The sequence below is a fragment of the Cibotium barometz genome, chromosome 13, assembly GCF_041138505.1.
Source record: "Cibotium barometz isolate CiBa-2024 chromosome 13, ASM4113850v1, whole genome shotgun sequence".
Classification (NCBI taxonomy): domain Eukaryota; kingdom Viridiplantae; phylum Streptophyta; class Polypodiopsida; order Cyatheales; family Cibotiaceae; genus Cibotium; species Cibotium barometz.
In genome coordinates this window covers 9998153-10014714 of record NC_141058.1, presented here as the reverse complement: position 1 = coordinate 10014714, position 16562 = coordinate 9998153, and the positions used below count along the sequence as shown (strand labels likewise).

Genomic DNA, 16562 nt, shown 5'->3' with positions numbered 1-16562 from the left:
AGCCGTAAGTTGAATAACGCCGAGAAGAATTATTCGGTGTATAACAAAGAGCTCTTGGGGGTGATGACCGCTCTTATAAACATTGGAAGCACTTCCTTTACGGAAGGGACTTCGCAATTAAGACAAATCACCAGGCACTTAAATGGTTGCAAACCATGCCTAGTGCTCAATGGAGTGACAAGCAATCCCGATGGAGTCAATTGTTCCGATAGTTTGGGGGAATGATTGAATACATTCCGAGCAAGCATAACCCCATTGCCGATGCTCTTAGTCGCAAGGGCACTATTCAAACATTGAATAAGTCCACTGTGCTTGAAATTCATGGCAAAGACTTAGATAGTATAAAGGCACAATATCCGGATTCAACAGAGTTCGAGACTCAATATCAGTTGGCCCTCAGCTCAGAACCAAGCTATTACCGTATACAGGATGGTTGGTTTTTTTTCAAGAACCGCTTTTGTGTACTCAAAGACAAGCGTCAAGTCCTTCTCCATGATGCCCACGATTCTCTGGTTGGGGGTCATAGGGATATCAACAGTACCTTGGAGATGTTAGAGAGGTCATTCTATTGGCCTAAGATGCGCCCGGATGTCTACCAACATGTCCAATCATGCCAGATAGGTCAAAAGTGAAAGTTCCTCATACCAAACAAGCAAGGTTGCTACAGCCTTTGCCTATTCCTGAGGGACCCTTTCATGACATCAGTATGGACTTCGTAGGCCCTCTTCCCACCTCAGCTGGATCTAGAAACACACTGTGTATGACCATTGTTGATAGATTCAGTAAGTTTTGTATAATCATTCCATGCAAGTAGACAGCCACAGCCGAGGACATAGCTCGCTTGTTCATTCGGTTTTGGTACCCCATTGGTGGTTTGCCACGGACTATCACATCAGATAGAGATCCAAAATTTACGCCCCACTTTCGGAGAGCATTGTTTGTTGACAATTTTGGGACTAAGTTGCAGTTGTCCAGCGCATTCCATCCTCAAACAGATAGCCAAACAGAAATTTATAGTCAATTGGCCTTTGACGTTCTCAAATCATACTGCCATGACCAACAGTCGAAATGGGAACAATATCTTCCTTGCGTGCAGGCAATCCTAAATGATACTCACTCATCGAGTATTGGCCGGGCGCCATACGAGGCAGTATTTGGTCGCCGGTTCTCCTCTCTTCTAATGAGACAAGTGTAACCATCGCTTGAGGCCAATAAAACCACCGAGACGTTCTCGGAAATCATGGAGTCAATTAAGGAGCGCCTTGCCAAGGCTTAAGAAGCATATACCCGGCAAGCCAACAAATCCAGGCAAGACGTCCACTCTAAGGAAGGGGATTGGGTATATCTCCGCATCATGAAACAACGGCTACAGCAAGTGGCAAGCGTTGTCCTAAACTCTCATTCCAAAGTTTCGGCCCATTTCCACTCATTCAGAAGTTAAGTGATGTCTCTTTAAAGTTAAAGTTGCCGGAAAGTTTGCTTTGCACAATGTTTTTCATGTTTCTTGGTTGAAGCCATATGTAGGATATCTCAGAAGAGCAACAACCAGATATGATTGACGAAGCTAAAGTTACAGCACCAGAACAGATTCTCCTCCACCACAGATGGAAGCATGGATCCGGTCGAAGAATACGACAATTCTCTACAAAGTTTAAGGACCGCGGAACCCATGAGGCAGTTTGGCTCGATGAAGAGTCCTTTCAGGATACCCGCAGTTGTTGGCGGACTACTTGGAAGCTCTGAACCTGCCGCCAAGTTAAGCAGGAGGGAATGTCACGTGCACCCTGCATTGGGGTACACAATGACACACTGGAATGATTTTCAGTGCAACATTTGTAGAGAAGTAGAACCTTTTCTAGGATTTTTTGTCATATGCCGTGACCCCATTGTGAGCCCTCAGTCCAGGGACAGTCAGGCACGAGCTACGTAGGTCAGTCAGTTATCATTCCTCTTCATCCACTTGGAGAAAGCATCATTCAGGAGCATGTATGTGTTAGCCTTAGCATTAGTTGCATGTAAAGCATTGTAGGTGCATTCACATAGGAGGGGACCAACCCTAAGGCCAGCCCCAAGGCAGCCTCAGCTTGGCTAGCCTTGCAAAGGCAGCCAATGCCTTTGCCTCACAGTTGGTAGCAGCCGACAGGCATTGCTACAGCACCCAACCAGCATCTGTGGGCCCGCCGACAGGGAATACAGCTTCCGACCAGCATCTAATGGTCAGCCGACTGGTTGTGCAGTACCCGACCACCATTTAATGCTGGCCAACTGGCAGTTAGCAGTCGTGAGGGTACTTTCAGCAGCCGACTAGGCTTGTTCCAGTGGTGGGGGCTTCATGCATTAGCCAACAGCCTCTTGAGGCAGCCGACTGCTGATTTGTTGAGGTATAAAAGCCTCTCCTCAGCCCACATAATCCCATTCAGGTATTCAGCAGAAAATGACTTCAGTTTGCAGCATCCTACTCATCTCCAAGCAACAAGGAAGAATCTCTTACATATCAGCCAGCATATGTGCAGTCCTTCAGTCATCTGGACTTGCATCAGTGGCCAAGGAGAGTCTTCAGCAGAGCCTCAGGATAGCTGGATACTCCACCGATGTTTGGGCCTCCTCGTCCTTGCGTTGGGCATTCATATCATTTGTACTCAGCATTGTACAACATTTCTCCAAAGAATAATATAAGCAAATACTCCTACTTGCGGGGAGAGAGACGGCGGGGGGCGCGCGGGGGGGGGGGGGGGGGAAGTGGGTCTTTAGTGGGTATTGGGACCCAATCCGGTGTCATCTTCTACATTCTACATTCTCTACACTCTCCCTATTCTCTAAAGTTGATGCTACATATTCTCACCACATAAAGGTATAAAGAAGGCCCTGTTGCACGTTATCACGGTCAACCTCGGCGCATGTAACACCATGCATGTTCAGGGCTGAAGAACACACGCCAAAGAGGGGACAATGGCTGGTCGTATGCGCAGCACACACAAGGTGAAGAAAGCGCAAAAATGCTGGAGGAGGGGGGGGAGGGGGGGGGGGGCGCTGATGCAGTCAATTTTTTTACAAGAAGGTGACGAATCGTTTTATTTCTTTTGGTTTCTTTTGTTTGTATTTGCACTGGCCGGCATGTTTTTTGTGTGTGGGTGCTGCTTACGTGGCTGCAAGTGTCACCATTGAGCTATCTAATGGTCCTCTTATCTTCTTGTGTGAGCTTTGGGCTCTGGATGAGCATACTCCGTAGTGGTGTTCCATCGCTAGGACTGGCACGGCGTGATTCGTAGTGCCAGGGACGGGTGGATTGCACACGGTGTATGTTTCTGGATTACCACCGCTAGGACTGGCACGGCGTGGTTCGTAGTGCCAGGGACGGGTGGATTGTACACTGTGTGTGTACCTGGAATTGACTTTCCGGTGGGCCTGTTTGTGCCCGGAAATGTCAAGTATTGTGCAAGTACATGAACGGAGATTATCCTTTAACAATATTGCATTGTGCACTCATGTTTGCCTGCCTTTGAAATGTTTTCGCGTGAACTGGTTTCGTTTGCATGCTTGACATGTGTGTCTAGCTCAGGGGTCGGGGATGCCCTCCCGTGAGCCGTGGAATGCCTTGTCTTCTGACAGGTTTTGTGGCGTGTGAACAGGTGGGAAACTCTTATTTTAATAAGAGTTTTAAGTTATAAGTCTTATAACTTACAGGTTTCATACTTCATTAAAAGTAGGTGGACACTTTATAAGTGTGGGCACCTTCTTTTGGCCTGGGCACCCTTTTATAGCATGTGGGGTGGGGGTTGGCCACCTACCCCACCTACCACACCCAATCTTTTGCATGGGAGGAAGGCGCCTCACTTCCAGCCCTCTCCCTTGCATTTTGGAGGAAGGAAAACACAATTGTTGGCTGGGATTTAGAGAAAACAGGCTGGAGCACTCATTGTTCTCATGAAACTGGTCGTACAGCAGGTACAGCAGGTACACCAGCAGGTACAGCAGGTACAGTACCTTCATTAATTGCTGATTCTGGTCGTACAGCAGGTACACCAGCAGGTACAGCAGGTACAGCAAGTACAGTACCTTCATTAATTGCTGATTCTGGTCGTTCAGCAGGTACAGCGGGTACACCAGCAAGTACAGCAGGTACAGTACCTTCATTAATTGCTGATTCTGGTCGTACAGCAGGTACAGCAGGTACAACAGCAGGTACGGTGGCTCCAGAAGATTTTCATCGCGAAGAATGAGGAATTCTCCTGCTCTCCTATGTCTGGACTCCTCTTCCATTCACCGAGTCAACTCCGTGAGGGTGCCCCATCGCTAGGACTGGCACGGCGTGATCCGTAGTGCCAGGGACGGGTGGATTGCACGCGAAGTGTGACTCTGGAAGGTGCTATGGACGGGGCAGCCCTTGGTGACTGCAGACTCGGCATCAACAAACATGTTTGGGTTTGATACTTTGTTTTCATTGTGCATTGCTTATTGGAAATCTGGCCTTGGGCCCGTGTACTTGTAACAAATTCTCCCAAGTAATAATATCATTTCCTTGGGGGGGGGCCGGCCGTTCCGGCCTCAGTGTGGTGTCATCTATCTATGCTCAGAGTTGTTAATTACTTTTTGCTATTTTGTCTTGTGCTATTGTCTTTTAAGAGTGTATATTAAAGTGCTAACTGGAGAAGTGAGTCCAGGAAGGGGTGACCCCTGCTTGGGTCTCGTTTCAGTGGTATCAGAGCACGGATCTTCCTTTTTCTACATTGGGAGACGATCCAAAGGCTTCCTGACCACTCTCCATTAGTGACTTTACTCTTATTATGGCTAGCCAAGCAAGTAGCAAGGAAGTGCCAAATTCAAAGGGGCACTCCAGTGGAACTCAAGCAAGTGGACGGATGCCTTATGCCCGTGATCATGTATGGTTGGGACAGCCGTCCCGTGGCAAGGAGAAAATGCAGGAGCAAGAGCAAGAGCCAAGTGCCATCAATGCTGAAATTCAGCGTATGCGAGAGCTTCTCCATGCCAGGGAGATGGAATTGGCCAGCCTACGTGAGGACCCACACATTCAACAAGTGCTAGATGCAAAGAAAAAAGAGGCAACCGTCTTTCAAGACTTTGAAGCTTTGGCTCGTGGATCAGGGCTGAAACCTCGTGAGCTAGCTCTTTCATTCTTAGTGGAAAAGGGTGATGTATTGCAGGGCCAGGATGGGGAGCTTGTTATAAAGAGATCTCCATTGGTGGACATGCCTGGGATAGCCTCTCCAAAGCTGAAATCTGCTGTCCACAAAGAGGAGCCTTCCATTACATCCCGACGTGATTCTACCTTATATGGGAGGCATAGCCATGCCTATGAAGGTAACATTACTTCTAGAGATGATCGTTACAAGCCTCATTCTTCATCATTGCAGGTTTCTCATGGGCTTAGAGAGCACCGACATCCCCGTACTACTACTTTACCTGTTGAACTCTCCCATGAAGAGCCATTTCTTCATGCTCCCATCTCCACATCCTCTCCGGATCATGCTTATGCTGCAAGAGAAAGTGGTGGGGCTACACACATGCATGCAGGTACAGCACATGGTTCACGTCCACGTATGCCACCTAGGTATGCAGGAGCATCTATGGATGTCAGGGCTGATCCACATGAACGTGGAATCAAGAGGACGCATGGGGATTATGAGCATCATGTTCATAAGCAAAAGGAATTCAAAGCCGGGGACAAATCCGTCAAGTTCGAGACATATCATGGTGAGTTTGATGCTTCCAAGGTTATGTCATTTGTTTCCCAATTTGACATTGCTTTTAGTGATGAGGATTTTTCAGAAAAGTCCAAGGTGAGGCATGCCAGCATGTTCTTGAAGGGCACGGCCGCTCATTGGTGGCTTGCAGAAAAGCTCTCAGGCACTCCCGTGGACACTTGGGCTGAATTCAAAACTAGATTCTATGCCCAATTCTTACCCCCTAATGCCAAGAAGAACATCCGCAAGAAGTGGGATTGGGTTAAGCAGAATGAAGGTGAGTCAGTTCATGCTTATGTATCCAAGTTTTGGAAAACACTCTTGGAAGTTTCCCCTATTATGCAGGTAAATGATGAGGAACGCAAGAGAAAGTTTGAATCGGGACTCCAACCGGTTTACCAATCGGGCTTGGAGTTGTACCCAAACCACACTCTACAACAGCTCATTTCAGCTGCTTTGGCCACCGAACAATTGGAGCAAAAGCTGAAGCAAAATTATAGAGATGGACATGCTCAAAGGGGGAAGGACAAGGCTGTCCCAAATCTGCATAAGGGTGGACAGCCACCAAAAAGGGACTCCAATGAAGTTAAGGGAGCTCCAAAAGCTGAAAGTACCTCAGAGAAGAAGCGTCCCAACAAAAGGCCTAACTATGGACTTACTCCGGAACAAAGGGTGCAATATATACGTGACGGTAAGTGTTTTTCTTGTGGTAGTAAAGATCACATGGTCCGGCAATGCCCAAAGAAAGCAGGCAAAGAGGATGCAAAGGAAACCAAGGTTAATGTGCATATGGTGCCCGATGTACAAGGGGGGACAGCCCATGATGCTTTGGATAGGATGGTATGCAAGGCATGGGGACAGCTCAAAGATCAACCTGCATTATTTATGTTTGATGATTGTGCCACGGACAACTTCATATCATTGGAAATGGCTACAGCATTGGGCATTAGTGTGGATGACATGGGACCGGAGATTGAGGCCGGAAGTGCATTTGTTGGCAAGAAAGTCAAGGTCACACCCCTTATTGGCAAGCTTCGCATGCATATTCAGGGATATTTGGACCATGAGAACTTCCTCACTGCACCATTAAATGGGTGTGATGTATTGCTTGGAAAGCCTTGGCACTCCCGTCTTGATCCTCGCAAGGCTTACAAGACCAACCGGATCACATTTATGCATAGGGGCAAAGAGCATGTTATTGATGCCGGTGTGGAAGGGAATTCTATCCCTATTGTATCCCACATTCAAATAAATAAAGCCATGAGAAAGGGTCTTTGCTCGTACATGATTTTTGTTCGTGATAGAGTAGACCATGTTGATCATTCTCTTGATTCTATCACATGTGATAGGCTGGAATTTTTGAAACAATATGAAGATTGCTTTACAGATTCACTTCCAGGGGAGCTACCACCACCACGGCCGGAGGATCATCGTATAGACCTTGTGCCTGGCAGTTCTCCACCAAATAGGCCGGCATACCGTGTGAGTGCATCACAGCAGGAGGAGATCATGAAGCAAGTCAATGAGCTCATGCAAAAAGGTTTGATCCGCCCTAGCTCTTCACCGTATTGCTCTCCCGTACTTCTAGTGCAGAAGAAGGATCTCTCCTATCGTATGTGTGTGGATTATCGGGCTCTAAATAAACTAACCATCAAGAATAGGTTTCCTATTCCTCGTATTGATGATATTTTGGATAGATTGGATGGCTCGGCATATTTCAGCCGAATTGATTTGAAGAGTGGATATCATCAAGTACGGGTAGTACCAGAGGATGTGCATAAGACCGCTTTCAGGACAGCATTTGGTTTGTACGAGTATCTTGTTATGCCTTTCGGTCTTACAAATGCTCCTGCCACTTTTAACCGTATGATGGACAGGATTTTTAGAGATCATCGATCGTTCACTGGAGTTTTCTTCGATGACATCTTGGTTTATTCCAAGAGTGAAGAAGAGCACAGAAAGCATTTGGCCATAGTCTTTGAAGAACTCCGAAAGCATAGACTTCACATCAATGCTAAGAAGAGTGAGTTCTTCCTCTCCGAAATTCATTATCTTGGGCATATTGTTTCTCAAGATGGCATACGAATGGATCCCGCCAAGATTGAGGCTATCAAGAATTGGCCTGAACTCAAGTCAGTGCATGAGGTTCGTAGTTTTCTTGGGTTATGCTCATACTATAGACGGTTCATATGGCATTTTGCTTTGATTGCTGCCCCTCTTCATCAGTTGACAAAGAAGAAAGTCCCCTTTCAGTGGACTTCTTTGGAAAGCAAAGCTTTCTATTCACTAAAGGATGCAATCATATCTGGGCCCGTGTTGATCATTCCTGACTTGCACAAGCCATTCTTTGTGGAATGTGATGCATGTGGAGATTGTTTAGGTGCTGTCCTAAACCAGGAAGGACACCCCGTGGCATTTGAGAGCCGCCGTTTGCGTGATACGGAGCTTTCTTTGGGGATCTATGAGAAGGAGCTATTGGCAGTGATTCATGCATTGACCATTTGGAAGCACTATCTTTTGGGTGCAGAGTTTATGGTGAAGACCGACAACCAAAGCTTACGATATTTTCTCACACAAACTAAGCTCTCAGAGAAGCATATGCGGATGGCAAATTTCCTCTCTATGTTTCATTTTCAGATTGTGCATACACCGGGAAAGAAGAATGTGGTGGCCGATGCATTGTCTCGAAGGCCGTATGTAGCTTCTATCTCAATTGCCTCTCATGGAGACTTGTCGTCTATGCAAAATAAGTACCGTATAGATGCTGATTTTTCAGATTTATGGGCTGATTTGGTGGCTGGTCATACTCATGCATCATATGTGATCAAAGATGGGTATCTCCTTAAAGATAATTGCCTTTGTGTGCTCACAGATTTGAGGCAAAAAGTGTTGGAAGAATGCCATGCTCCACCGTATGCAGGGCATAGAGGTATTCTACCTACTACTCATATGGTTGAACGCTACTTCTTTTGGCCAGGGATGAGGAAGGACATTGAGGCTTATGTACGTGCTTGCCTCATTTGATCGTCAGAAGTCTCCTGGATTGCTTCTACCATTGCCTATTCCCTCGCAGCCATGGGAGAGTATAGCTATGGATTTCATCATGGATTTGCCTCGCACTCAGCAAGGTAATGATGCTATATGGACTATCGTTGACCGGTTTAGCAAGCAAGCTCATTTCTTGCCGGTCAAGAAAACGATCAAGGCAGATCATATGGCAAAAGTTTTCTTATCTCAGGTATTCAAGCATCATGGTATGCCTAAATCTATTGTGGGTGACCGTGATCCTCGAACTACCAGTCTCTTCTGGAGAGCACTTTTTGACAATATGGGCACAAAGCTGAATTTTTCATCCGCTTTTCATCCTCAAACCGATGGTCAAAGTGAAGCAGCAAATTCAGCCGTATTGGACCTTCTCAAATGCTATGTGGCTGATCAAAAGACTTTGTGGGAAAAGTATTTGCCACTTGTGGAGTTTGCATACAATAACACGGTGCATGCTTCTACTGGGAAGGCTCCCTTTGAGATAGTTTATGGCAAAGTGGTATTGCCTCCCATCCTACGTACTAAGGATGAGATTTTTGCTGCTGATGACTTTGTCAGGGACTTGGATGTTGCCTTTGCACAGGTACGGACAGCCATAGCCCGTTCTCAAGAGAAGCATAAGAAGGCTGCAGACAAGCATAGAAAGCATTTGGATGTCAAGGTAAATGATTGGGTATTGCTGAAATTCGAAAAAGCTAGACTCCGTAAGAGATCTGGTAAGGAGGGGATGTTTCCCAAGCTCTCATCCAGGTATTATGGGCCTTTCAAGGTCATTGAGCAGATCAATGAAGTTGCTTTTCGTTTAGCATTGCCATCCCATTGGAAGATACATAATGCTTTCCATGTTAGCCTCTTACGCAAGTATGTGGGTCCGGAACCAAGTCTTCCTATCATTGAGGATCCACCAGAAGTGGATGAGTTGGAAGAGATTTTGCAACCAGAGCAGATTGTGTTTCATAAAGAGCGTAAGCTATCTGCAGGCAAGCTTGTGAGACGCTATTTGGTGAAGTTCAAGAACTATCTCCCCATTGATGCTAAGTGGGTTGATGAGGACTACTTCAAAGATTATCCGCAGCTTCTCCATGACTATTTGGAAGCTTTTCAGTTGCGGACAACTGTTTAGAAGACGGGGAGATGTCACCATTGAGCTATCTAATGGTCCTCTTATCTTCTTGTGTGAGCTTTGGGCTCTGGATGAGCATACTCCGTAGTGGTGCTCCATCGCTAGGACTGGCACGGCGTGATTCGTAGTGCCAGGGACGGGTGGATTGCACACGGTGTATGTTTCTGGATTACCACCGCTAGGACTGGCACGGCGTGGTTCGTAGTGCCAGGGACAGGTGGATTGTACACTGTGTGTGTACCTGGAGTTGACTTTCCGGTGGGCCTGTTTGTGCCCGGAAATGTCAAGTATTGTGCAAGTACATGAACGGAGATTATCCTTTAACAATATTGCATTGTGCACTCATGTTTGCCTGCCTTTGAAATGTTTTCGCGTGAACTGGTTTCGTTTGCATGCTTGACATGTGTGTCTAGCTCAGGGGTCGGGGACGCCCTCCCGTGAGCCGTGGAATGCCTTGTCTTCTGACAGGTTTTGTGGCGTGTGAACAGGTGGGAAACTCTTATTTTAATAAGAGTTTTAAGTTATAAGTCTTATAACTTACAGGTTTCATACTTCATTAAAAGTAGGTGGACACTTTATAAGTGTGGGCACCTTCTTTTGGCCTGGGCACCCTTTTATAGCATGTGGGGTGGGGGTTGGCCACCTACCCCACCTACCACACCCAATCTTTTGCATGGGAGGAAGGCGCCTCACTTCCAGCCCTCTCCCTTGCATTTTGGAGGAAGGAAAACACAATTGTTGGCTGGGATTTAGAGAAAACAGGCTGGAGCACTCATTGTTCTCATGAAACTGGTCGTACAGCAGGTACAGCAGGTACACCAGCAGGTACAGCAGGTACAGTACCTTCATTAATTGCTGATTCTGGTCGTACAGCAGGTACACCAGCAGGTACAGCAGGTACAGCAGGTACAGTACCTTCATTAATTGCTGATTCTGGTCGTTCAGCAGGTACAGCAGGTACACCAGCAAGTACAGCAGGTACAGTACCTTCATTAATTGCTGATTCTGGTCGTACAGCAGGTACAGCAGGTACAACAGCAGGTACGGTGGCTCCAGAAGATTTTCATCGCGAAGAATGAGGAATTCTCCTGCTCTCCTATGTCTGGACTCCTCTTCCATTCACCGAGTCAACTCCGTGAGGGTGCCCCATCGCTAGGACTGGCACGGCGTGATCCGTAGTGCCAGGGACGGGTGGATTGCACGCGAAGTGTGACTCTGGAAGGTGCTATGGACGGGGCAGCCCTTGGTGACTGCAGACTCGGCATCAACAAACATGTTTGGGTTTGATACTTTGTTTTCATTGTGCATTGCTTATTGGAAATCTGGCCTTGGGCCCGTGTACTTGTAACAAATTCTCCCAAGTAATAATATCATTTCCTTGGGGGGGGGCCGGCCGTTCCGGCCTCAATGTGGTGTCATCTATCTATGCTCAGAGTTGTTAATTACTTTTTGCTATTTTGTCTTGTGCTATTGTCTTTTAAGAGTGTATATTAAAGTGCTAACTGGAGAAGTGAGTCCAGGAAGGGGTGACCCCTGCTTGGGTCTCGTTTCAGCAAGATAGGGTGTAAGGACTCTTTATTATAAGGCTAAGGCAGAGGAAGAATACTGATTTTTCCTTAGCAGAGACAAGAACCTCTCGTGTCCAATCGTATGACATGATTCTACATGGTGACACTTGATTAATAATCTTTCGGAGCTAGTAGCACTTACTCAGTTTGTGATTGCTAACAAGGCACGTGGATTTTGGTATGATATACTAAATTGTGCACAATATAGTGCTTTAGTTTAAAGGTTATTTTGAGGTTATTGTTTGTGTGGTACAGGACTTCCTAGCTGTGAATCTAACTCCAGGGATTCTGATTCTGCTTCCAGCAAATCAGATTAGTCAGCCAGTCACCTGATGTGGATTTCCAGATTCTAGTAGCAGTGTTTGGAAGACGAGCACCAGGATGGCTCAGGTAGAGCCATAGAACTTGTGTGCTTGCTACAGAGGATCGTTGGGAAGTCAAGGATCGCTTCCGGTGGTTCTCTTCTTTTATGGATTCCCAAGGACGTGAAGAAGGGGGGGATAATGTTACGTCCCAAACTAATCCAGGGTTAGTACACAACTAACCCTAGATTAGTTTGGGACATAACATTGGGGATAATGTTACGTCCCAAACTAATCCAGGGTTAGTACACAACTAAACTTGGATTAGTTTGGGACATAACATTATCCCCCCCTTCTTTTAGATTCATGTCCTCACAAAGCCATAAAAGAAGAGAACTATTGTAAACAACCTCAACTTCCTCTGTAGCAACCACACGAGTTTCCTGGCTCTACCTGAGCCATCCTGGAACTGATCTCATTGACCCTGAGTTAGAATAACCCTAGATTAGTTTGGGACGTAAACCCCCCTCCCTTCCCCAAAAAAATAGGCTTTCACAAAATAGAAGGTCAAAACCAAAAACCAACAACCAAATGCAAAATATATGCTATACTAAATTTAGCAGCCTTGAGACATGTCTAGAAGTAGCAAGAAAAGAGTTTTGATGGAGAACAATTCCTAGAGTGTCTGCAAAAGTATGAATGGAAATAAAGGCAATTAAGAAAGGAGCACAACTGTCATAGCAGAGTTTACTATAGTATATATAATTTAATTATGTACCCTTGGTCTCTCCATGCTTAGTCACGTCCGTTTCTCAACACTTACATACACCAGAGATAAGGAGAATGTACCAACCATTCATGTTATGAGCTGCTAAGATTAATGAATTTCAACTCTCAAAAAACAACAAAGTAAACTTGCCTGAAAATAATAGTAATTTCTGAGGGTGCTTGTTTCCAGTCCACCTCAATTGGAAGTGTTAGTAGATAGTCTGTGTTAAGTGCAGATGTCAACTGCAAATCGCGAGCTGAAAGACCTTGGAACTGCGCATTCCTGAGGAGTTTTAGGAAGTTACGCTGGAAACGTGCAGCAGCTGCAATACTATTTCTGCAAAGATTCAAGCAAAAACCTTGTAAAGTTATGTACTTACCACAATTATACAAAAAACAACTGGAAAAATTTGGACAAGTTGGACAAGTTGGGAAAGTGTCACGTGCATGCACATGGACATGCTCTCTGGTAAGGTTCCAGTTGAGGTGAAGAAATAAGTTAGGGTCTTTATGTGTCACCCTGCCGCATTGGAGTCTGTCAGCTGATCTGAGAGATGGACAGGGAGTTCAAAGCATGGATGAGCAATCATTAGCAGTTTGCTTCACCCATTTGCTACGTGCTCGTAAAGGCTCTTAGGCTGGCAAGAGTTGCACTGAAAACTAGATAAAGATAGGTCTACATACCTGATTGTTCCATCAGGAGCAACATCCCCATTCGTAGTTGTAGACGTGTTGTGTTTGCTTAAGAGTGTCCCATTGGCACTTGCAAGGGAGGAAGGCCCTCCTTCTACCTCGTCAGCAGAAGCAGAAGAAAAGGGTGATCCGTTCGGTGGGGGCTTATCAACCTGATCCACAATTGAACTTGCAAGTTGTTCTTTGATGCTATCAGAAACTGTCTTGGCTACTTTGCTTTGATCCCTTCTTCTATTAGTTATCTTCTTCAACCAGCCTTCTCTCTTTCTTGGCTTGCGTTTTCCCACAAGGCTGCTCTTGGCATGCTGCGCTTCCTTTTTCAGAGCTGACCGTGTAATCTTATAGTCTAGTCGCAACTGCTCCAGGGTTGTCTTGTGTTCGGCATGAAGGATGAAGTCAAGAAGTCTGCAAAGTTCAAGGATTTAACCTATTATCTACTGAACAGTGGCAGGCCATTATTTACTATCCTATAACATCAAAAAACACACATTGTGAGCTTGGCTTAGCGAACCACCAGGATTTAAAACAATTAAGACGCATGAAGGTGATAAAAAACTTCCACACGCAGAACATGTTAACAGTACGAGAATGCTATGCATGGATGTGATGGAAAAACTTCCAAATAGATAACAAATTAAAAGTTTAAAAAAAACAATGCAATGGCAGCTTGGCTTAGTAACCAAACGAAGATTTAAACTTTCAACTGATGAGAAAGACTCACAGAAATTCTTACGAGCAAATCGTGAGGAACTCCGACGCCCTTGCATCGTCATCGAAGGTGTCCGCAAGAGCTTTAACCAGGGAAACCTTGGATACAGGTATGTACTTTTGCCTTGGAACAGAGATTTTGGTGATCGGCTCGAAAGGCTCGTCTTCACTGACCGGCTCAACATCCGTTTCTTCATCAGGAGACTCTAATGGCTTCTCTTTGATCATTGCAGGAAATTTCCCATCTTCGGGGCGGCTTTCTATAACTCCCGTTTTCCCTAAAGGCACGCTTTCCTGCTGTGATAGGATGTGTTGTGATACATGACCATGGTCTTCTGGAGGAATTTTCAGTGGTGAATTTGCATGCTTGTCTTCGCCATAGCCGCCATCTTCAAACTCTGCAAAACAACGTTTGACTGTATTGCTTAAATTTTCTGAGATGCCGAGTTTGTCCATGTGAATCTGCCCGTGGCTGTGTAAAGGGGCCACAGTCTGCTGAGACGCAGAGAGGACGTTACAGAAGCTTCTGATGGGGGCAGAGGAGCGCCTGCAGAAGCCATGAATATCTCTGTTGATGTTGTTCTGGTGGTGTTCTGCCAAGGCTGTGGTGGCAGGGCGAGAGGAAGCGACATTGCACGGCTGCAGCTGCTGCAACATACTGTGTAGCGTAATGTAGCCTGTTTAGCTGGGCAAAACCATCCGAGCCTCGGAGGAGGAATGTCGCGCCACGTGTGCATCAGTATTGTCGACACCGTCGGCTTGCATCCACAAACCTCTTTATTTGAACTTGTGCCTTGCTCCTATCCATCTTAAATCTATTCGAAATTTTGTAATAGGACGAAAAATTTAGAAGCATCAATAAAAATAGCCTATAGGGTAAAGGGGCGCCCCCCAGTAGGGCCTTATAAATTTAAGGCGTAGGTTACCCCTTTTAAATAATAATAAAAATCAGTGATAAAGTAAGCTGGCACCAATGAAGTGGCGGGGCACGCCTTACTTCTGGTACAACAGTTCTTGCCCGCCCCCCATGCACACCCTGCTATTGGTACAACAATTCCTTCTTATACATACATCACCTAAAGCCTTCATAACCTGCAAATACCAAAAGGACAAAATAAAGCTCAGCAACTAATCACAGAATCTGAATCTCATTCACGTACAAGAGACTTCATTTACGTTCAACATGAAAAATACATAGAAATTTTTGGATCCAAATTATTCGAGATCGTTTTATCCATTAAAAAATAGTTTTTAACATTCAGCGTCATTTTTCATAAATCAACATGGGCAATTAAGACAAGTTTGGCGCTCAAAAGGAAAATACAAATTGGATGCACAAAATGGCGCTGAAGGATGGATGCCATTGAGCCTTGACGATCAACGGCCCAATCCATCCTATGTTAAACCCACCAATCACTTGCTTGCCACCTACCTATAAAATGGTTTGAAATTCTTATCTTCTCCTTACATTAGCCCATCTACATAGCCCATTCAAGCAGCCAACTTAAAATTAGTGATGCAATACAATAAGCTAATGTTGCAACCCCTTGATGTCTCAGTTTTCAAATCATTCAAGAGCAGCTTCAACAAGGAGAGGTCAGTTTGGATGATGCATAATTTTTGTCTTCAAGTTTCTAAGACTGATCTTGCAGGGATATCCTCTCGAGCACTAGCTTCCACACTCACAGAGTCTAACATAAAGGCTGAATTCAAACCTACTGGGATATGGCCATTGAATGGGGATGCATTAAGTTTTTCTCAAATGCCTTGCAACAATATTGAGGTGACATGCATACAACAAGTGCTGTAAGATTCCTCCCCAGCCTCTCAAGATGTCCAGTATCTTCCCCTGTAATCAAATCCCTCTTCAAATATATAAAAGATCTTGTTTTTACCTATTTTGGCTTAGAGAGAGAAAATATTCTAGAGAGAGATTATTCAGATTTTAGATATTTTTGGATGGAAAAATATCTCTTCTTATTAAATTAAATTCCCCCAAAACAGAAGTTCAAAAAGATTTTCAGAAGGTGCATTAGAAATCAATTATAATCTGTTCAAAAGGAAAGGCCTTATCCTAGCGGTCCAGATTTTCTGAAAATTTTAAATTAAGGTTTTGAGGGGCCAATCAGATTCATCAAAATATCTGGAGAAGATAAATAGAAGAAATAAATAAAATCCCCCCCAAAAATGAGTAAATACTCACATAAGATGAAGAGTGGACTAAGGATCAAAGGAAATACTAAAAAAATGAAATTTTGACACCTCAGATGTGGGGATTCCCCCTCATGAAGGAGGCGCCTATTTCACATGTGTGGTTGAGTTTTAAATTCCCAAAAATTGAGATATTTCATCTCTCCTCTCTCCTAATTCAAGTTTAGTTCCAAAAAGTAATAAGCTAAACTGACCCAAAAATGGTCAAAAATTGACCAAACTGATCTGGAAAATTCTAGAATCAATTTGCCTGGTTAGAAGCTCACTTTTTTCTATAAATAAAAGCCTCTCTCTTTGTTGAAGCTTAATAGTGTTTTATGCACTGTTACTCTACTCCTCCCCAGAGCCAAAAACTGTGAATTTCTTAATAATTCATTAGTTTTTTACCATTCCCTCTTCTAAAGAATTGGTGGCCACTCTTGTTGCAAACAAGAGTAGATCC

The 16562-nt window shown here is 44.9% G+C and overlaps 1 protein-coding gene across 1 annotated transcript in view; it reads right to left on the bottom strand.

The window, feature by feature from the left end:
* The window catches only part of LOC147632347 (DUF3754 family protein, putative (DUF3754)), a 155425-nt gene extending 140732 nt beyond the window's left edge, over nt 1-14693 (bottom strand). The window contains exons 1-3 of the mRNA XM_086807168.1: nt 13935-14693; nt 13193-13606; nt 12660-12845 (exon numbers count right to left, since the gene is read on the bottom strand). Coding sequence (XP_086663294.1) covers nt 12660-12845; nt 13193-13606; nt 13935-14566 — 1232 coding nt within the window. The 5' untranslated portion in view covers nt 14567-14693. The remainder of the gene's footprint in view (nt 1-12659; nt 12846-13192; nt 13607-13934) is intronic.
* Between the last annotated feature and the right edge of the window lie 1869 nt (nt 14694-16562).